This window comes from Amblyomma americanum, chromosome 8, assembly GCF_052857255.1.
Source record: "Amblyomma americanum isolate KBUSLIRL-KWMA chromosome 8, ASM5285725v1, whole genome shotgun sequence".
Lineage (NCBI taxonomy): Eukaryota > Metazoa > Arthropoda > Arachnida > Ixodida > Ixodidae > Amblyomma > Amblyomma americanum.
This window is the reverse complement of record NC_135504.1, coordinates 77,455,645-77,478,302: the sequence shown is the minus strand read 5'-3', so window position 1 is coordinate 77,478,302 and position 22,658 is coordinate 77,455,645. Positions and strand designations below refer to the sequence as shown.

Below are 22,658 nucleotides of genomic sequence, written 5' to 3'. Positions count from 1 at the left end.
TGACGACGCATTCTGTGACATACTGGAAACACACGCATCTGTTTCTAGAGGCCTCACTATCATGCACGGGTTGGCAAGTGATAACTGGCTGCAGTACTTGGACCTTAAGTTTCAAGTTTCAACGGGCTTGTTAACTGCGCTAATATAACATAATGCAGCGCTTCCATACCGCTGGTTACTCTCTTCATTTAATAACCGGTGTATGTGAAAGTTTATCGCATAAAGTGAAGGGCTGAAAAAGCAGGAACACTCTACGAATTATGAGCTCTTGCAGGTTATGCCCTACATTAATCGTGTTTTGCATAACGGTACTGGGTCAAGATCGGCTTCTCGGCACCGTGTACACTTAGCAGAGTGCCGGCATTGATGACAATAGAATTGACATCAAGTGCTTGTTCCTCCCGAAAAGCATTGTTGAATATAATAGTCTGAGTCCGGGCGTTCTTCACGATACCAATACTCCCGAGAATTTCGAGAAAAAACGAATTGTGCTTATGGTCCTAATGTCCATTTCTTCTAATGTGCCTTTTTTGTATTTTGTTCCCCACCTCGTAACCGCCCGCCAACGGCTTACAGTATTGTAAATAAAAAAAAATAGTAGGTCTTAGTGTAGCTAAGAAGCTAGGTCAAGAAGTTCACCGAGTCTATTTGGTCGTTGTGTATAAACTTTGCTCACTTAGTGCAGGTTCTACATTGTAAAAACTGGTGGGTGTTTCAGTTGAACATTGTTTCAGTCAATATCGCAACAGCTGCAGAGGTAAGGGCAAGAAAGAGTTTCATTGGCAATGCGATGTTTGAAAACTTTTTGTTCGGATCGAATGACCAAACCGTGGGAGTGGTGGTGGAAGCGTTTCACAGCATGAAACGAACAAGTTTTGGCCGTGGTTATGGTGCCCGTGGTTAGAGGCCTATGTACTGTGTGATGTTAGTGCACGTTAACGATCCCCGAGTGGTCGAAATTATTCCAGAACCTTTCACTACAGAACCCTCATAGCCTGAGTCGCTTTGGGACTTTTTTTGTTTTTTATCTGTCATCCCATTTATTCGCTAATGGTCTTTTTATTTTGTACATTGTTACGTTTTACTGCCTCAAAACCCTTGGCTTGATGTTTTTCATTCCGCAGTCTGCGTAGTCATCTCTTGTTTTATCGCCTCACTTTCGCCTTTACTCTTGTCGACTGTTTTGAATTTTACCACATAGGTTTCCATGGCACGTGCCTTTATGTTGTCACTTTTTGCGTTTACTCCAGTTTCTTGGAAAGTGAAGAGACAGTCTGCCATCCCTGCAGCTTTGTTTTGATAGTTTTTTTTTTACATGAATGCTACGTGGTGCGATTTCAGATTCTGTATGAAATCCGCCAATCAGAATGGTGCTGGCACAGTCCAGTGGTGAGACGGTTGCTCTAAAAAAGGCAAATTTGAAATATAGTTGCCAGTTAGATTTCTCTCCCCTCTGTTTATCTGCATATGTGCAAGTGACAAGTGATCGCTCGCCTGGGTTCTTTAACAGCCTGTGCTTTCACTTCCTTGAATAAACGGTTGGCAGTCTGCAACCCTGGCGCCTTATTCGTTTTTTTTACCTCGTGTCCTCGTCCTAACGTTCTTCGAAAATGAACCGACTAGACTCCAAGAACGTCCTACTAAAGAACTTTGATCTCCAGGAATCTTCCAGTGAAGTGGGTGAATTTCCTTTCATGATGTAAATGGAGTCAGATTTATTTGGCGAGGATGGTGGTGGTAAACTTTTATTATGACATAGGAGTTTTGGCCACAGAGGCCCTTTGGTCCCCGCACGACAGCACTACACTCAAACTTTCATGTTCCTACGGTCGATGACGTAGGCAGCCCGGTCCGTGGCGGTCTTCTGTTGGACGTGGTCCTCGGAGCAAGGTCCTCCAGTCCTCCCAGATGATGAGGTGCTCCAGGCCCCAGGGGAGTGGATCCGCCGGCGACTGTAAATTTGTTCTCTAGATCACAAACTTTGTAAGCTCGGTTTTCGTTAGGTCTACTTCGACCAGGTCGACCTGAGCTTTGACATGACGATGTTGAGCCAATTGGGTCGAGTGGTGAGTGAGCACCTTGGCGGCAAAATAGAACTAAATGAGAACTGTTCAGAATACCAATACGTGAGGGCTGAGAAAGCTGAACCATAAAACCACAACAAATATGCAAGCCTATGACTGCGTCAAAGGATGTGCGCTTACCTTCACGTTTTGACAACTGAATCTCCGAAGTGCAAAAATCAGTAACATGTGAACAGCTTTGCATGCTAAAAGGTCTCACGACAGCGCTAATATTATTGGGACGCACGGGCAGACGCATGGTCCTGATGGTGAAACACGAATGTGCAGTCTGTAACATGTGAACAGCTTTGCATGCTAAAAGGTCTCACGACAGCGCTAATATTATTGGGACGCACGGGCAGACGCATGGTCCTGATGGTGAAACACGAATGTGCAGTCTGTATTACATTCTCTGTGCATACTACACGCAGGCCATGATATTGGCATTGCTCATTTGCGAACACACCGATACCATATAACAGGACCGGAAATGCACAGTCGCCGTTTGAGCACACCGCTGCCCGTATGCGGGGAAAAACCTGAGAACCCTCGGCAGTTTTGGTATGTGATGTCTGCGACACAAGATGCAGTGCAGTGCCACGCGATTGAATAAATACAGCACCATGATCCCCCACTCAGGCGTGTGTGAATAAACAGGCATTGTGCGTAACTGCTTGTCAGCACAGATTCTAGTTTTTTTTAACTGCGCTCGTATGCTGAGCCTCTGTGCATAGGTCATGCACACGAAATAATGTGCTGTCTCTAAGCAGGCCACTTTGTTAAAGAGCCTGAACAGCGGCCGCGCTGACACGTACACTATGATATTCGCGTATCAGTTCATAAACATGCCTGAGTGAGTGCAAAGAGAGAAACGAAAACGGTTGATTTACTTATGAAGTTGATTCAGGTGCTGGAAGCCGCCTGTACCTCGGTTGAGGGCGAGGTACCACATCCAAAGGAACAGCAGCTCTGCGATGACACCAGGAGAATATGTTTGCTACAACGTAAACTGGTGTTTACATGCTGTTACTGGTCATCTTCCGGGTTTAGTGATGCGAGTGTTTAAGCCAAGCGCTGCGCTCGTACTCCTGTGGTACAACGGTGGTAGTCGACTAACGCAAAGCATGCCCAAGTATGTGAGCGCAGTATACTCCAGTAGACGCACAAGTCTACGCGCGCTAAAACTACGGAACGTGGCTCTCAGCTTTGCTTCAGCCTTTTGCTCCGGTTGAAGGCAGCGCTCACCAGAAGAGTTTCGTTTTTCAAATTACAATTATTTTCTAGGTGCTAGATGGCCACGAAATCTTACCGTGTGACATGAGATGTTGTCACGTGCTATTTAATTTGATACGAGCTCCTTGCGCTATCGCATAATATGGCGCTTATGTGCACTATTTCATCTGCCGCGTGGTAACTCATCAGATTTGTCGTGGTAACCGTGCTTCCAATCTTGTTGCCGTGAGACGTAGGCAAGATGGAGAAACAATGCACAAATACAAGGCCCGAAAACAATGCAAATATTGGGAATCTCTCTCGAGGAACTGTTTAAAACTGCAAAGTGTATAAAGTAGGCTGAGAACGTCAGAGCTAAATACAAGGCCCGAAAACAATATAAATGTTGGGAATCTCTGTCGAGGCACTGTTTAAAACTGCAAAGTGCATAAAGTAAGCTGAGATTGTCAGAGCTAAATACAAGGCCCGAAAACAATACAAATATTGGGAATCTCTGCCGAGGAACTGTTTAAAACTGCAAAGTGCATAAAGTAGGCTGAGAACGTCGGAGCTAAATACAAGGCCCGAAAACAATACAAATGTTGGGAATCTCTGCCGAGGAACTGTTTAAATCTACAAAGTGCATATAGTAGGCTGAGAACGTCAGAGCTAAATACAAGGCCTGAAAACAATACAAATATTGGGAATCTCTGTCGAGGCACTGTTTAAAACTGCAAAGTGCATAAAGTAGGCTGAGAACATCAGAGCTAAATGAAGTGGTTGTTGCGTCGATGCGTGATGTGCAACCACAGAATCTTATTCTTAAGGAACTTGGGAGAAACACTCCTGCCGTCACCTGCGAACTTCACCTGTATTCATTTCCCTAAAACCTACAAGGTAGGCCCTAAAACCTACAATTACGCTCGGCGTTTCTCTCGGGCCGCACTGCCTCCCTGCACATAGATCAGATTACCCCATCCCCTTATACACTCGCAGAGCTCGGAACCCCTCAAGGGGCGGTCCTTTCTCCCCTTTTCTTTAACGTTGCTCTCATCCCCCTAGCTCACAAACTGGCTCTAATCCCACACCTAAAGCATACCCTGTACGCTGGTATTACCATACTGACCACTCATGGCTCTGACGGGGAAATTGAGGAAACTCTTCAGTTAGCAGCAGACACCATCTCCTCTCACGCGTCATCCATCGGGCTCAAATGCTCCCCATCTAAGTCCGCGCTCTTCCTAATTAGGCCAAAATCTGGCGCTAAATCGCCCATCGAAATCAATTTAAAAGTATTCCCTATCCCCATCACACCCGCCCTCCGCATCCTTGGCCTCCACTTGCAGGATTCTGGACGAAATGAACATACACTTAAAAGGCTCAAGGCCTCCACGCAATCCGTGTTGCACCTTCTACACCGAGTGTCCTCCCTTAACAAGGGTTTAGACGAAGCAGACAACATGAAAGTAGTGCACGCATTTACGCTTAGCCGCATTCTATACGCAACCCCATATCTCAAATTGAACCGCACGGAAACCGAATGCGTGAACGCAATGATCCGCCTTGCGACTAAGGCAGCCCTAAACCCCGCGGGGACAGCACGCCATCTCGAGCTGGGAGGACTGGGAGGTCCTGCTTATGTCTGCAGACCCGACATCGCAGCTTGCTGCGGTGACTCGGGCTGCCGACGTCATGTCCCGGCATGACCTACTTGATGCAGTGCGGTACCGCACAGTGGCCCAGGGAACCAGCTGGGTCTAAAACTCCCTTGCTCAATAAAATTTTTCTTTCTGTCTGTCCCTCTAGATTGATGAGGCGGTTCACGTTGAGTCTTGTCGCATGGCTTAGCCAATGCGGTGGTTAACATCTCTACTCGACCCGATGTGATGTGGAGCCATTTAGATGTACCGTCTTTGCCAACAGTAACCGAGCCACGGTGGTTTGGTTCTTAGCCACGTAACGAGGGACTTATGGCGGCAGCAAAGCTGAGTTTGTCTAGAGTAAGCTGAACCCTTGTCCACAGTTTCAGACACCTTTCGATCAGTAAGGCTTATGTAAAGGCTCCGCTACACTGTTGAGAAGCAGAAACCTGCTGGCCGGTTACTTTTGGAAAAGGGGGTACTTATTTAATCCAGCTAGCGTTTCCTGCATCAAGGGTCCTTTGTGATTCGTAAACAGTTCTTTCTTCATTCGTACTAGCAGGCGCTGTCGCTTGATTATGAATCGTTTTTACATTTTTTTTTCTCTGGCCCTAGAAAATGTTGCCAATCGCCGACACAATAGAAAGAGAACTGAACTCACCGACGAATTTCAGGCCAATGCGCTTAAATCCCGGGTTCTGTTCAGAACTCGCGTTCTGCCCAGGTACCACATCCAAACAGAAAGGTGAATCCTGTAAAAATTACAAAAAAGGGGTTGCACCCTAATAAGGCACTGTTATTTCCATCACTAACACTTCACCGAGGCATCAACTGTAGGGGAGTAGGGTGGGTGGGTGTGAGTAGATAGGCAGTATTTATGGGTGGGTGTTTTTTCTTCCTCAAAAGGTAAGATTAAGACCAGAACAACATGGAGAGGGTATTACTCTTACCCCGCAGCCACTTGTTGAGCAAGTCGAAGAAACTCGCCCACTTTTGGCAGTAATTTTAATCGATGTCCACATTGTGGCAATTGGCGCTGGAGGCGAGACATTTTGAAAATTTCAAAGCGCCCTGAATACATTAATGGTAGCGCCATTCTTTGACATTGCAGTCACTCTCCTAATGCTTTATGGGCATTTAACACCATAGAGCGACTCATCTTTTGAATTAATGCGAAAGCATTAGATGACTCAATCTCAATTTCATGTCCGGAATACATGTCTGCAAAATGTCTCCACACTATGACGTCACAGCCTGAATGTGTGATTGTAATTCAATATGTCGTTATGAAGACAGATGGCATCATGTCGTTAGATTAGTAATCACGAATTACGATAAAACATGACAATTAAGAAAATTAGTTACGGTAATGGCTATTGAATGATAATGATGTGGAAGTGATAAGCGATGTCATACCAAAATCAGGTGAAAAAGACGCAGAAAATGTTGAAGTAAGGTTTCAAAATGACATACCAAGGCCACACGACAAGATGATGTGAAAATTTTGAAGAAAACGACATTTGTCTTTCATCTCTCTGCAAACAGCTGAACCGTGCCGTAAGTGAAGGAAAGTGAAATGAAAGTTGGTTTAAGGAAAGGATATTATGCCTGTATCACAATGCGCCATTTCCTTTACCCAAAAAGCAATTTCCTTTTTTTCTGAAATTATTTATCTGCAGAGTTTGCGCGTCATTTGGAACCGGGTTTGGTTCCATATCTCCGCATACAACGAGGAATAATCCCTTCCTGACTAATACCACAAATGCCATTGTACAGGTTAAAAAAAATAAAACACAGGTACTAATAGTAACAATAGATAATAAATATGTTATTGCCTTGAGAAATGCTGGTTCACATTAATTTACTGTGTATGCGCGTTGTTTTGTAGTTCTTAATTTTTTTTTACAGCTGGGATTGTTGCGCGTGGGCTGGTTTATCACACTGTTCATGTAGGTATAGGAGGGTGCCCTTTTTGTAGTTCCTTTGGGCCTCCTGCTTATATGTTGCATATAACCATGTACGTAGTGCACTGTATACAAGAAATAAAATTGTTCATGTTCAAATGAGATGTAGAGTTTGCTCATATGGCCATTTAAGCACTCACCTTGGAGGGCCATCCGCTCGAGGCTGTTTCCAGTCTTGGCCACGGACTGGAAGGGGACATTGTGCTGAAGTCACCTGGAAAAGTGATGACTTCATCAAAGAGGGGAAAGAGTGACAGAGTGACAAAGAGGCACATAGACGCACAAGAGACGCGCTTATAGTCATTGCAGCAGCACGTTTTCTCATTCCGCCAGTGCGGGTCGCCACTGTGTTCTCAAACGTTTTGGGAGGCACGGGCAGGAGCGGTTTTGATGGCGAAGACGTAGTTTGTATTGAGTAGTTTGTATTAGATTCTCTCTACTTAGTACACTTCGGGCATGACATTGGCCTTCATTTGCACTTACACCGATAACATATCACAAAACACGTGACTGAGACGAATTCCTGACCAGAGATTTCCGGTGCCAAATCAGACATTCATATATGTGCAACTGGAAATTAACAGTCGCCGTTTGAGCACACACCCACGCATATGCGACGAAAAAATTCGACACCCGCAGCAGGTGTCTTATTTGACGTGTGTGGAGGTGATAGGTGACGTACTTCGATGTCATGCGAATGGATTAACACAGCACCGTGATCGACTACTCGGGTCTGCGCCAATAAACGGGCACGGGAATCTCGCCAGTAGGCTGCTTTGATAAACAGCCCGAACAACGGGCACGTAGACGCGTACACTATGACATTCGCGTTTCAGTTCATATACCTGCCTGACAGTGGACAAAAAAAGGCAGTGGCTCAACTTGGCTCACACTGGAATTTAGTGCAAAGCAACGAAGCTTGCTAAGCGTCTGGGGCTCGTCCATAGCAGCTCTGCTACTCGCTCGTGACAGCTGCTCACAATACCCACACGACCACGTGTCTATGACGCGGTATCACAAGGTTCTTACATCACCCCCCATTGGATGTCATCACGTGGCTTCACATTACCCCATCAGATGTTCCTAAGGTCAAAGGTCAACCCAAAGGTCATCCAATGCCAAAGGTCAAATGGCAAGCAAATGCCAACTAAAGGTCTTGGGTCAAGGTCAAGGTTTCGACACCATAAGTGTACCATATATAGTCATACACGGCTAACGTGGTTGGGCTGAAGGTCGTTCAAGGTCATTCTCCGGCTTACGCGACGCTTCCTTTACCCTAGCGTAGTGAAGCTTTTCACTTCAAAAAATGGTTGACTTACGTATGAAGTTGATTCAGGCGCTGGAAGCCCCCGTATCTCGGTTGGCGGCGAGGTACCACATCCAAAGAAACAGCAGCTCTGCGATGAAACCAGGAGAATGCAGCTCTTACAATGCAAACTGGTGATTACATGCTATTACTGGTCATCTTACGGGTTTAGTGAAGCGAGTGTTTGAGCCAAACGCTGCGGTCCTAGTCCAGTGGTACAACGGTGGTAGAATAGTGACGCACAGCATGCCGAAATATGCGAGCGCGTTATAATCCTGTAGGCGCACAAGTCTACCAATGCTAAAGCTATGAAACGTGGCCCTGAGTTCAGTTCCAAGCTTTCGCTCCGGTTGAACGCAGCGCTCATCAACACAAGATTTTTTTTTCAAATTACAAATTATTTACTAGGTGCCAGGTGGCCACGGAATCTTTCTGAGTGTGAATCTTTTTGTTTCGTAATTATTAACCATTCTCTGGGCCCTAGGAAATGACGCCACTCGCCGACAAAATAGAAATAGAAGTGAACTCACCGAAGAGTTTCAACCACGGGCTGGGTCAGAAATCGCTTCCTGCCCAGGTACCACATCCAGAAAAAAACGCCGCTCCTGTAAAAATGAGCAAAAATAAGGGTTGCAACCTAATAAGCCACTGCTATATTTTCCCCCACAACACTTCTGTGTGTCATCAATTGTACGGAGCAGGGCAGGTGTGTGAGGGTAGACAGGCAGTATTTAGGGGCGCATATATTGTTCCCCAAAAGGTATGACTATGATCGGAACAGCATGAACAGGGTATTATTCTTAACCCGCCTCCACTGGTGAAGCAAGTTGAAAAACCTCGTCCACTTTTGTCAGTAATCTTAATCGACGTCAACTGTTTGGCAAAGGGTGCTGCAGGCGTGAAAGGGCCCTGAATACGTAGCTGGTATGGCTATTCTTTGACATATCAGTCACTATGCTCATAATTTATGGTTCACAAGGTCTAACGTCGGAAAGTGACTCAGACTATGAGGGATGCCGTAGTGAAAAGTTCAGGAAATTTCAGCCACCAGGGCTTTAACGTGCATTGACATCGTAGAGTGCACAGACGTCTAGAATTCCGCCTCCATAGAAATTCGACCACCGCGGCCGGGATTGAACCCGCGCCTTTCGGGTCAGCAGCCGAGCCACCACGGCGGATGAGTATTGCTCAAAGCGGTTTAAACAGGACCTGTGCCAAACTAGGTGCTGCGAGAACACCTCAGGATTGAATTCACCAGCTGAAAGACGTAGTTGTGCGATGAAAATTACTAGACACTTTTGCAACTAAAGTGTTGAGAGGTGAAAGCCGGCCATTCTGTGACAACTTTCACTATGCCGTGACGACTTCCGGTGGTTGTAACGTCCCATTATTCCCGTGTCTATATCGACGTCCGCGCTATTTCGACGCAATTTGGACATTTTTGCGTATAAATAATTAAGTATTCTACAGTCATCAAACATGGCTTTTGGTTCATTTTTTCTCCGCTATCTGAAGCATCCATTCTTTTTCTGCTATCTATTTTAGTTCCGGAGCTAAACGTGTGACATCCCCTGCGAATGCACGGACAACAGTATGGGCCATGAAAGGCTTTCGCCTTAAAATTGGTTAACGACTACGGTTGTCGGTAGTGCGAAATTTGAGCACAGGTCTTCCCACGCCACCTGCCATCTGTGGCAGGTACCGTGTTCCGCTGCTAGCTACGGAGCTAGTGTACGCTGCTAGCTGGGATCTTTCTAGCTGTCACCTTCAGGTTGTCAATTCCTCCGCTCTCCCTGTGGCTGGTGGAGTTTCGCTCTGCTGCTAATTGCCAACACGGCACTGGTCAGGTGGCGTGTTGCGGTGAATCTTTCAAACGCGATGGTAGGCAAGTATGTCGTGTTCAGCGTCACAAAGGAGCCCGTGGGCTATTAAAGGTAATGTCACCGCAGTAGAGCAGTCCGGATTAAGTTCATGTGCCGGTTGTAAAGCTCTGGCTCATTATCCTAATTATTGCAAACTTAAACACCACTGTGGGAGGCGGGAAACAATTTACGGCGCCTAGGTGCACTTCTTGAATAGCAAAATCTTTCCCTGGAGCTGCGAAAGGACTAACAGTCTTGTCTTCGACAATGCGGATAACCTGAATGCATCTCTACATTATTTGGACCTTCGTCCCCAAGAGCTGCAAAAGGACAAGCAGTCTTCGACAGTGCGGATAACCTGAACGCACCTCTGCGTTATTTCGATCGTTGTTGCTGGAGCTGCGAAAAGGCTAACAGTGTTATCTTTGACAATGTACATAACCTGAAGGCGTCTCTCTATTATTTGGATCTTTGTCCCTAGAACTGCGAGAGGACAAGCAGTCTTCGACAGTGCAGATAACCTGAACGCGTGTCTGCGTTATTCAGGTCGTTGTTGCTGGAGCTGCGAAAGTACTAACAGCCTTATCTCTGACAATGTAGATAACCTGAAGGCGTCTCTCTATTATTTGGATCTTTGTCCCTAGAACTGCGATAGGACAAGCAGTCTTCGACAGTGCAGATAACCTGAACGCGTGTCTGCGTTATTCGGATCGTTGTTGCTGGAGCTGCGAAAGGACTAACAGTCTTATCTTCGACAATGTAGAGAACCTGAACATGTCTCTTCATAACATTCTTCGGCAGTGCGGATAACCTGCATGCATCTCTGCGTTATTTGGATCGTTTTTGCTGGAGCTGCAAAAGGACTAACAGTCTTATCTTCGACAATGCAGATAACCTGAATGCCTCTCTCCATTATTTGGATCTCTCCAGTTGTGGAGGTGTAGCAGGTAACAGGCAATTGGTATTGTGTGAAAGGGCACAAAATCACTTCAACACCTATAGCCACCAGGCAGTAACTAAGCGCATTCCTGATATGGTTTACAAACTACAAAAAGTGGCTCCCGAGCAACAGGTTCGCGAAAACCAAGCGGTAGCGAGATTATTTTCCTCCAAGGAAAATAATCAGAGTGGCATTCAGTAGTACTTCCAGGTAAATAGCGGGGATCCAGCTCATAACGCGATATACGCAAATGGAACACTTGTGCAAGGTGGAGTAAAAAAAGTTACAGGACTGTACTAGGCCTGCTTAGTAAGAGCGGAAACGCGAAAGCTTTTCCCTTTCCTCTCTTTCTCAATTTTTCATCTCATTCTTAGTATTGTTATAAAAATTTCGTTATTTTCATTTTTATTCTTTCAGTTTTTTGTTTATTTTATTTTTATATATACTAAGCAAGCCTTCTCATGCATTTACATCGTTTTTCTTCGATTCACTCATGCAAAACCTGATTCAAATGCTGCATTTATTTCTATTATTTCAATTTAAATATTTACTAATGGTAATTAATCAACCAAAGTTTTCCCATTTCAAGATATATTCATGCACTCCCAAAGGGAATCATATATTTGCACATATCCCCGGAACGACACAATCGTGCGGATAAAATCAGCGGACGAATTTTGCTGACGCAACATAATCATATAATGCTTTCGCATCAATTACTCCCGGGCATCAGCGGGAAATAGCAGAGGGGTAAAGGTACGTATACAGTCTTTGGCAAAAGTATCCAGGCTAGACAATTTGCTTATCAGTTGTACATTGAAGCTATTATGCCAGCCCTCAAGCTCTAAATCTCTGTATGGTAAAAAGCATCCTTGTCCTCACCTTCCGATAACTTTTTGTTATATAGGGAAGGCGTAAAGGCTCTACTATTGGAATGAGAAGCAAACCATGCAGCCTGGTCACTTTTGGCAAAGGCTGTACATGCACTGCTTCAGTCGAAATTTTTCTTACCAGTTCTCTCCCGCCCTATCCCCACTGGAAGCAGACGGAATCCTGCTGATGTGGCTGGATAAGATTCACCCACGCGACGAAGGCACCACTGATCGAGGAGGCGGCCCCGTTTGCGCTCCTGACACCGGCCCTTCTCCGGCAGTAGCCCTATAAGCAATTAATGATAAAGAATTATACGGGGGGAAAGCTGCCGTCAAGAAAAGTGGAAGGTTGCCGCAGTAAAGTTGCAGCAGGTTTGTCTGGAGGTTCGGGTCGTTTGTAAATATTGAGGAACAGGCGAGGCACAATACATGCTGTCACTCAAGACGTAATGCGCTAAATTACACGTAGTAACAAAGGCATGTTTTCATCACCATTGTTTTCTCGTACCGTCGTTGACTGGAACGATCTTGGAGACGACACTGTACCAACATCCTGTCCCGCAAACTTCGTGCGCAGAGCCAACAGCTATTTATTGTCACTATAGCACATGACCAATAAATATTACATACAACACATTGCACCTTCCTCTTTTGTAATAGTCCCCAAAAAGTGGGCTTTAAGGAAATAAAAATGCATGAATGAATAATCCATTTCGCCAACTTTTAATGATTCATTCGCGGAATTCGTGACAAATTACGGACAAGCTTTCAACAGCCTAAGTTTTTTTGCTAGAGATCACTGACGTAGGCACCGTAGAGAGAGAGAGAGAGCACCTGCGATGAAAGTGGCCGACAGACTATTCATAAGTGGCACCAGTCCTTAATAGAAGCCAGAGTGCGTTTCCGGGCTGTCGTATTCAGTGTAAGCAAATTGTCATAGTCATATGACCACGTGGTCATACCACCACATAGTTAAGTTCGGTTTGAGCTCGCCTGAAGTTTTCACACACGTGTGCAAAAAGAGCGACCGGTACCGGTTATCCTCATAAAAATCGAGGCTTTTCGTTCTTTTGATAGGTACTGTATTCTTATACTATAAAATTATCGTTTTTAAGAACCTTATTTCGCTAAGACCTTTCTTTTCCTCTCACCTACGAGTGCCTGAGAAGATAACCCTCTCTTGCCCTGTCCTGTAGTCAAACACACGTTACTTCTCCTCAACTCCCCTTTTTCCTTGGAAATTGGTTTTGTTAGTGGCGGGCTCAACGTCCCAAAGGGACTCAGGCTATGAGGGACGCCGTAGTGAAGGGGTCCGGAAATTTAGACCACCTGAAGTTCTTTAACGTGCAATGACAACTTCCGATTTCAATGTGAATGAGACAATGACCTTCAGTGCAGCACAAGGTCAAACCGAACTTAACTGCGTGGTGGCATGACACAAGCTATAGTAGTATGACCACGTGATCATGACTATGACCATTAGATGCCAGACCTTGACTGCTGACATTGACATTCAATTTGATCCAGTCTGCACCTGATCTTGACCTACGACCTCGACCCTTGACCATGACATTTGATTTGAGAGTGGAGACCATGCTTAACAGAGGTTTCGCTTGTGTAACTACGTTAAAGCCACGTTGAACACGCCAGCCATTTTTGCAGAAACATAGGGGGGGGGGCACGAGGCAATCGCTTTAACTCACTTAATGTTGTACAGTGCTTAGTGAGAATGTGCGAGTTTATATAGATGCTGAAGCGGAATAGGAGGTGTACATATATTTAGAATGTGCAAAGCGAGCGGGCCAGTCACTTCCCCAACAGCCCAGTATCAATCCTGCTCACCTCCAGCCCATCCCTGTTGCACTGCAGGAGGATCAGTGTCGCACCCACGTGACGAAGGCACTGCAGGCTGCGCAGTCTGCCGCGGCTGTTGTTTGCACATCAGCACCACTGGTTCTGCTGGTTGAGGACAAAGCGAGAAAAATTAATGCTGGCTCGCTACGACTACCGCTGCGGCAACATGCACTGAGTGACATGCTCTATGTAGAGAAGCATTGTGGTAAGTACCTAATACGCTTATAGGGCAGTGAAAAAAGGAGTGAGCTGTCCTTTAGCGCACACCATTTAATACAAGGGTGTGCGCTAGAGGAGAGTAGAGTCTATACTCCTTTCTGCTTAAAGTGTACAGCGGGCCTCCACAAAACCGAAGCAAAAAAAAAATCATTTGCACTTACGTCTCCTGATGAGCTGAGCGGAAAGACAAAAGCTTTTCCCTGTCCACTGTTCCTCACTCCGTCTTCATTTTTTTATTTTCTTGCCTTTTATTTTTCTGTTATTTCCTTTTATTCTTCGTTTTCAATTTCGTTTTCTCTGATTTTCTGTTTTTGTTTTTATTTTATTTTCATTTGCATTTACAAATTTTAACGTTTTAACTTCGTTTGATTGACAAAAAGTATGGTGGAGGTGCCATAAAAAAAACGTAAACCAATAAGCTCCTGCCTGTGCCAACCGTTTGATTGACAGGTGGAGAGGACATTTTTTTACATGTTTTCTGCGCACGCACATGAGCCATGAAAGGCCTTATTTATTTATTCATCATGCCACTAATGGCCCTCCTTCGAGGGTATAAAACGGGGGAGGGGGGAGTCAGTGTATAAATATATACAAGGGAACATCATTAACAAACAGAAGAACAATAAACAGGCTAGGTAAAATGTGGAAAAGATAAGGAAGCACCTGAGAGTACATAAAGGAGCAAGCAGTAAAAAAAACAATAACAATTAGGCATAACGGAAACGAAAAATACTGCAGTATACATATTAGGCACGAAAAGAAGAGAAGTAATCGCAAAAGTACAGCAATTAAAAAAATAACGTTAAAAAATTTCGAACCTTTCTAACATTTCAAATGCCAACGTCGCTGCGGATGAGAGCAAGAAATGTGGAGGCGTTAGATTCAAGGCTACTATGTGTGCTGGTAAGTTGTTCCACTTTAATAATAGTGCGTGGTATGAATGGCTTCGCAAATGCAAGTGAACTGAGTGGAACCTTGTCTATGTGCCCCTGTCGGTTTAGCGCTATGTGCAGATGAACGACACGCGATGCGTTTAACTTTGTGTGGATGGTCGAGCCGCAGAAAGAAAGCTGATTGTGATTGTAAAAAATCATGTTGAAGCGAAGCATGGTGATACAGTTTATGGAAATGCGCTAGTTGTGATAGTTTACGGCGGTAAGACAAGTCTTGTAATCCGGCGCGATTTTTTGAGGTAGTGGCACTGGTATCATGTTAGTAGTCTGAGAAAATAAAAAGCGCAGCCTGAGCAGTCTGAGAAGCAGTCTAAGAAAATAAAAAGGACTCAATGTTAGCTATGAAATAGGCTTGATCATGATTAGAGGTGGCTAATGCGTATTCAATCTTCAAACGAATGAGTGCGGTGCATGCGAGTTAAATCCTACAACACCGCTGACATAGTGAATGCTGATCACACACCAGGCTGGGGTGCAATGATTTTCCGGCCCCTTTCGAAGGCAATGGCTTTAAGACTGCAATGTGGAGTGAAGAGTGACGGTAAGGCTACTGCCGTGTATGCTGCACAAAATGCTAGCGTTTCGGTTTACTACCATGAATGCTGGCTTGGGCTGCTGAAGCTTCTGCTTCGGTCGACGATCTACCTGCGCACCTATTGACGAACTCTGCGCCTTCCAGACGGTATTGTTTTATTTCTAATTGTAAAATAAAAGACCTGCACCTGCACAGATTTCAAATCCGTTTAAACCGATGGCTGCAGCAAAGTGGCTAAAAAGGTGCATGCTTTAATAACATGGTGGAAATCATAAGATACTTGTCTCTTACTTTCGGACAAGCTGGCACGTCTCGCTCTTGCAATGCTTAGCGAGAACACAGACACACCACAGCTGAGTGTGCTTAGACTTTTTGTTGGTTTTCCACTCGCTCTAATGTTACAAGATTGGAGAGGACAATTCAGCTCCGCATTAAGTGTATGACCCGTTATCGTAGCGGGTTAGGCTTTTTCTGTGAGCAGCATTTTCTGGACGCATTTTTCTTTTTTTTTCAATTGCTTCAATAATAAATTAATAAATTACACTGTAAACTTTATTAAGCATTTATTATGAAATTTTATGAAGCATTGGCTTTTGATTCTGAGCATTTTGACACCTTAGAACTTTTTCTTCGATTTATTTTTTCACTTTCTCATTTCTTTAATTAACCTATTACACTAATTTCGTTCATTATTTCAGCATCTCTTATCAACACCAATCAACCGTGTGGCACTAAGACTGCTAATTGCCATGATACTATTTTTATTAATCAGCCCCCGATTGTTTCCGACACGTGGTGCCGACTATACGACGCTGATGGCTTTTCGACCGAACGAGCTGTATACGCTGTCCCTCAAAATTTGGCATTATGTCGACAGCTAAGCAACGGATTTTCCAGGGTTTTTCTGTTTGTTGTACCAGAGAAAATAGCGCAAAAAAAGAACACAAGTGGAGGGTTTCGCTGCAAATTGGGCACTACAGCAAAAAGTATGACATCGACTGGAAGACCTTGAAATAAATGTTCGCTCAACTGAAATTCGATATCTCAATTGAAATTTTGCTATATCTAAATGAATACGTGGCTACACATTTTGATCTTCTTCGGGTTGGACTGCACATTATTTTCACCACGTTGAAAATTAAGCCTTAAGAGCAGAGAAAGCAAATGCCTTTATTACTATAACCACTGTAGAAATTTTGCTATATCTAAATGAATACGTGGCTACACATTTTGATCTTCTGTGGGTTGGTCTGCACGTTATTTTCACTGCGTCGAAAATTAGGCCCTAAGAAAAGAGAAAGCAAATGCCTTTATTACTATAACCACTGTAGAAAAGTTTTGTGCGGAAATTTCTACGAGCGCATTAGCGCGCTCCTCGCTAAAACTCTAAACAGGTCCTGGTTCTCTCGCGGTGAGTGCGAGTAACATTTTCTCACACAGGAGAGTGACAATGTCCTTCTAAATCACGAAGGTTTGGTTTTGTTTATGAGGGTTTAATGTCCCAAAGCAACTCAGGCTATGAAGGACGCCATAGTGAAGGTCTCCGGCAAAATTTCGACCACCTGGGGTTCTTTAACGTGCACTGAGAACGCAAAGTAGACGGGCCTCTTTGATTTCACCACCATCAAAACCCGACCACCACGTTAATCACGAACATGAGCTTTTCCTCTCGGCGCTGTTTTATCTAGGTAACCACATACACACTACCGCATCTTTGGCTTGGTCTTGAGCGGGCTGCAGGGACCGACGGAGTGACGCAACATGGTGCCGTGGTCGCTCGCTGTTCGGATGCATATCTCCAAGCTGGAATGTCGGAGACGCATGACCCAACGGCACAGCGCTCCACCAGCTTCCGCTGAAGGCAGTTTCCATGACAACGAAGTGGTGGCGTCCTGATCCAGACCTGTAGGAGCACAGCCATTCAGAGGAGCATGTTAGGCTGTATGACTGTTCGTTTTACTGGTTTTACGGGGCATCATATTGCAAAGCGACTCAAGCTGTGAGGAACACCGTAGTGGAAGGCTCCGGTTAATTTCGACCACCGGGGTTCTTTAACGTGCACTGTGACAGCACAGCACACGTGCCTCTAGCAATTCACCTCCATCGAAATGCGACCGGCGCGGCCGGGATCGAACCTGCGGTTTCCGCTACAGTAGCCGAGCACCATAACCACTGGGCCACCACTTCCAGCTTAGGCTGCATGTTTGCATGATATTATTTCCTCTGCGTAGGCGATTAGGCATTAAAAAAAGCATTCAGTACTGTCGGTTGTCTACAAGCGCACTGGATAACGCCTAATTGCAGATCTACAATTGCAGATAAAATTGATATAAAAGTTACAATTGTAAATACGACAAGGTTCCGAGGTCAAAAGTAAAACTGGCTATTCGCTCGGTTATTCCTAGCGATGAGAATAGGGCATTATTCAGATATGCATTTGGGAAGAACTGGGAAATGCACAATATTGAATAAGCGGTTGATAAAAAAAGACAACCGATGGTCTCTTAGGATGACGTAATGGATTCGAAGACAAGGCAGTCGTCTCAGGGTATGGTGAAGAATCATGTTGGTGGACGAGATTAGAAGCTTTAAGGACAGGAGAAAAACAGAATTTAAGTCTTTCACATTTTCGCTCTTATATAGACATAAGTGCAAACCTGCAATTTTTCATTTATGCATGGGGTGGGGCTACAGCTCCCCTTCGCTAGATCACAACACCGCTTAGTGCGCGGAAACAGTTACCGTGGAAAGTGGCGATGCAAAGTTGTTCCGTGTAGTGGGGCGTCACCTCCGGTGCTCAAATTAAATACAACAAAGAATTCAGTTAGTTGGTTTTGAAGAGAAGATTGGCCCCGTATGTGTCTCACCAATGTTGCACACTTTAAATGCGCCATCAGGCAAGGAAAGAAGGAGGCTGCGAAATAGGAGCAGGAAATTACATTTAAGGCAGCGAAAAAAGGAGGTAACCGCAGCACGAGGATTTTTTCCGCTCCTGTAGCAAGACTGTGGAAAGTTTTGTGGAACGACATATCTAGTAGGTCGCCTTAACTACTTTCATGGCTGCTCTCATATCCTTCATACATTGTGTTTCATGTTAATGAATAAAGCCCCAGGCAAAATGTGATCGCAGGCAATGAATGTATATATGTGATGAGGGAACCACTATGTGATTCGAGCAGGGAGTCCATACTCTGTAGAACGCGACAGAAGGTTTGTTTCTTATGAAAGCGCGAAAGAGTCAGATCGCACACTGCGGGGAGTTTGTACCACGGAGGAAGTAGTTTGGGCTTGTGTGCCATGACCGGTAGTGTTTCCAGTAACTCGAGTTCAAAGCATTTGTCCTCAAATCACATTAGTAATGTCCTGTCTGCTTGTTGTTTATTACTGAATATCGATCTGGAAGTGCACTGGGCGACTACAAGAGGTGATCTGGAAGTGATCTAATTCTGTGGACGTACGCGCATGTCAACAGAGCTCTTTAATACTCAAGGTGAGGCTCATTGTTTTCAACAAAGGGTAATTACGGGTGACGTCCTGTACGCGCCTGTAGCAAGACGCAGTCCCAAGCTGTGCACTGGGTCTAGCTCTTTCACACAAGACGATCTCGTTGATCCCCACATCTAAAATTCCGTAATCTAAATGTAGAATGTTCTAGGTAACAGCAAACGTGTAACTCAAGTGTTTTCAAAAACACTTGGGCTACACATTTACTGTTACACATTTACTCTTCGAAGAATAGGGTATACAGTTAGCCATATGCAATACTCTGGTTGAAAGTTCGCTCACCGTCGACAGCTCTCTCCCGCCGCATCAGCTGAGCATCAGGCGGGCGTGGCTGTCGGCGAGGCGACTTGCACCCACGTGACGAATGCACTTCAGATTTGTCAGCCGGCCACGTTCTTCGTCCGACACTGGTACCGGCCTCGCCACTGGTTCTTGCAGCTTCAAAAGAAGGAAGCTACTTGTGAAAACAACCATTAACTTGGGAAAATGAAAGCTGGCATCTTGAAAAGTGACAAGATATGGTAGTAAAGTGTAAAGTGTAAAGATATGGCAGTAAATTGAAAAGCAAGAAGCCATGCTGGCTCGTCCTTACAAATATTTTTAGACAGTCTATAGACTGTCCATAGACTGTTTGTGAAGTTTATAAAACCCTAGAGAACAGTCTACCAGTAATACAAATCCTAGAGACAGTCTACAGATAATCTATGCATTCAGGGCCATAGACGTTTAGCAAACTATTGTCGATAGACAGTCTATATATAGGCTATGAATAGACAATCTATAAAAAGGCAATAGAGTCTTGAGAAGTCTATAGTGTGTCTGTAGACCATTTCACCTTAATAACAACGACTGACCGCACGCGCTCTTTCATGAGAATGCATGATACTGATTTTCTTTCCTATGTGGGATTGGTGACGGATAAGCGCGCAGTAGATAAATTACTGATGAATTAAGGCAGGCGCTTGCCAAGTTGCTGCATGTTTCAATTGGTACAGATCCAGCTTTATTGGACTTCTAATTGTGAGAAAACTTTGCAATATTGAAAGATACTGTTACAGACATACTGATCAGAATGATTTCACGTTTCTGGTTGATTGGTTATCAGAGCTTAACGTTCCAAAACGCCTCAGGCTGTGAGGAATGCCGTAGTGAAGAGCTTCAGAAATTTCCACCACCAGAGGTTATTTAACGCGCACTGGCATTGCACAGTACAGGGGCCCCAAGAATTTCGCCTCCAACGAAATGATACCGCCGCGGCCGGAATGTTATATTAGTTGGATCCTAAGACTCTGATTTTAATGAGCGATCGTTTAGTGCCCAGGATCACAAAAAGGTGCAATGAAAATATTGTTTAATGCATGGCTTTTTCAACTGATGAGCAAGGACTGTAATGAAGTTGTTTTTGCAGTTTACCCTTAATAGTCATTTTACAGCAGTTGAAATAGCAACATTCAAGCTCTGAACATTCAAGCCAGTTTATCAACTTTTGTTGAACCGTCATAGAAGAATATGTTTCAGTTACTGAAAACATGGCGCCTTCAGCTCACCTCCTTCTATCTCTGCTTGTTCTCCATTTCTATGTGTTTTATATGGCGATAGCGGCATAGGAGAATAGCAAGACATCTAAAATCGAACGTTGTTAAAACGTCGGCTCCTTCACAAATGGCACCCAGAGGATATCTAAATTTAATATTATGCTCAAAATACTGATTTCCGGAATGAAATAACTGCAAGACTTCAAGAATAATAGCTCAAGATTCCCAAAATGTTGTTCTTAAAAAAAACAATTCTTCTAAGACCGGCATTTTCTTACAACTGCCATAGAAAACAGAAGGGGTGCATTTTGGACAATAAATAGCAGAAGGCTACAAGTGTCCTAAGGGGGATCTGTGCATATATTGAGCGTTATAGTGCAATCTTATGACGTGCAGAAAAATTTGCATTCATAAGCAACTGCCCGTTGAAAAATGCACTCGACAGTACTGTTAACCGAATATATTTGTCGTGAAAGAACAATAGCAGGCGATATAAGGTTGTAGACAGCAATATCGGAAGCCTAATCCCGTTTGCGTCTTATGTCGCTGCCATCGCAATGTGTTCATGCGTGAACTCATATCCGATAACAGTACGGACATGCGCACTACTGGCTCCATCCCACTGGTCCCTGTGGTCAGATGCCCCAAAGTAGTGCCTCCGGCCAAAACAAAGATAAAGCGCCACAAGCCAAAATCCTGCACCTGCTAGGCACTGGCAGGCTCAAACCAATGGCAAATAAATAAACATGACAGAAAGAAGGCCAAAAGTAGAACCTTTGAATCGAAAGCTAATTGGAAAAATAAAATTGGGCCGCGGTATTCATGACGTCTCCATGAGCACAGAGATGTTGAAATCCATGAACGAGCAGATTTATTAGTGAAGGAAAACTTTAAATGAAGTTAGACAAAGATGCAAAAAAATGAAAAAGGGTGAAACGCAAAAAGAAGACATGTAAAACTGAACGCGAAAGAATGTATCCAGGAAGACTAATGAAGAGCAGGAGGTGACAATCGAAATGGCAACTGTAGGAGTACAAAAATGTAGGGGAAAAGAAGACAATACAAAAAAACAAATAAATGATGGTTGATTAGCATAGGCCAAATGCTAGCTAGCTGAGCTAGCAGTCCAGTTTTCACTTCAATTCCGGTATTCAGATTCAGTGTTCGCGGATAGCAGTTGTTCTGATATATGCGCAATTGGTCTTTCTCTACATACATAGACACCAGGGAGTCTTCCTAACTCTCCTGGCGAGTGGAACAGCCGTCAAGCGATGCACCACTGCCCTTTTGTGGCAGGTGCTGCCATCGGTGGGGCTTTGGTTGGGTGAAAGCATGTCAGGCAGCCGAATAAGCATGCCGTGGAAAGTTGTTGACTGATGTTTAGAAGTCTCTCAAATTAAAAGTTACTATCAGAGAATGCGTCTTCATGGAGCTTGGCCAAACGCACTACGTTCGAGCCCTGAGTCGCATTCACGAGTTTCTTTGTCTTACTTGGAGAAAATTCTCTAAGCGATTTACTGATTATAATGCAGTAAAACCAGCCCTAACATGGTTTCTGGTGAAGGCAAGTCTACACGCTTAAGTTAAATAAATCTGCTTAATTTCTCAGAACGCAAGTTTTTAAAAAAGAGACCCGTACCAGGTTTTCTCGTACAGCCAGTGTGCATGTTTTCCTGGCGGCGTACCCAATACAAGAGAGCACTGGTGCTGCCCAACCATTACACTATATTGATGATATATATTACGGCCTTCACCATCCATATTTGCTTGAAATGATTTACTTGTCTCTGTCAGAGACAATGACTAAGCACGACTGTAATGTCACCGCAACTAACTTTTACTATTTTTATACCCCCAGCGAAAGGTAACCCGTATAACTAATACCGTATTCTGGCGCCAACGACTATTTTTAACTTTACCCAACGTTTCGGGACAAACTCGGTCCCTTCTTCAGGGGTGACTAATATGTGCCAGCAGCAGCACCGGCTCCCAAGCTATGCCCGCCACAAAGGATTCAGCGTTTCGGATGTTCTATTGCTGAGCACATGTTCGCTGGCCTGATTTCTCGGCCACGGACGCCTCATTACGATGCAGCCAAAACGCTAATATGCCCGTGTAGTGATATCGGTCTATACGAAAAAGACCGAACTTCCCGAATTATTTTTAATTAAGCACCTCATATCCCAGGTATACTTCAGG

At 44.5% G+C, this 22,658-nt stretch overlaps 1 protein-coding gene across 1 annotated transcript; it reads right to left on the bottom strand.

Annotated features, from left to right (window-relative positions):
* Window positions 1-1,802: 1,802 nt before the first annotated feature.
* On the bottom strand, window positions 1,803-8,277 carry LOC144100464 (uncharacterized). Its single transcript, XM_077633415.1, has 5 exons — window positions 8,199-8,277; window positions 7,020-7,093; window positions 5,577-5,667; window positions 2,954-3,032; window positions 1,803-1,952 (listed from the first exon to the last, which is right to left on the bottom strand). The coding sequence occupies exons 2-5, from the start codon at window positions 7,077-7,079 to the stop codon at window positions 1,808-1,810; spliced, it is 375 nt and encodes a 124-aa protein (XP_077489541.1). The 5' UTR covers window positions 7,080-7,093; window positions 8,199-8,277; the 3' UTR covers window positions 1,803-1,807.
* Window positions 8,278-22,658: the final 14,381 nt, after the last annotated feature.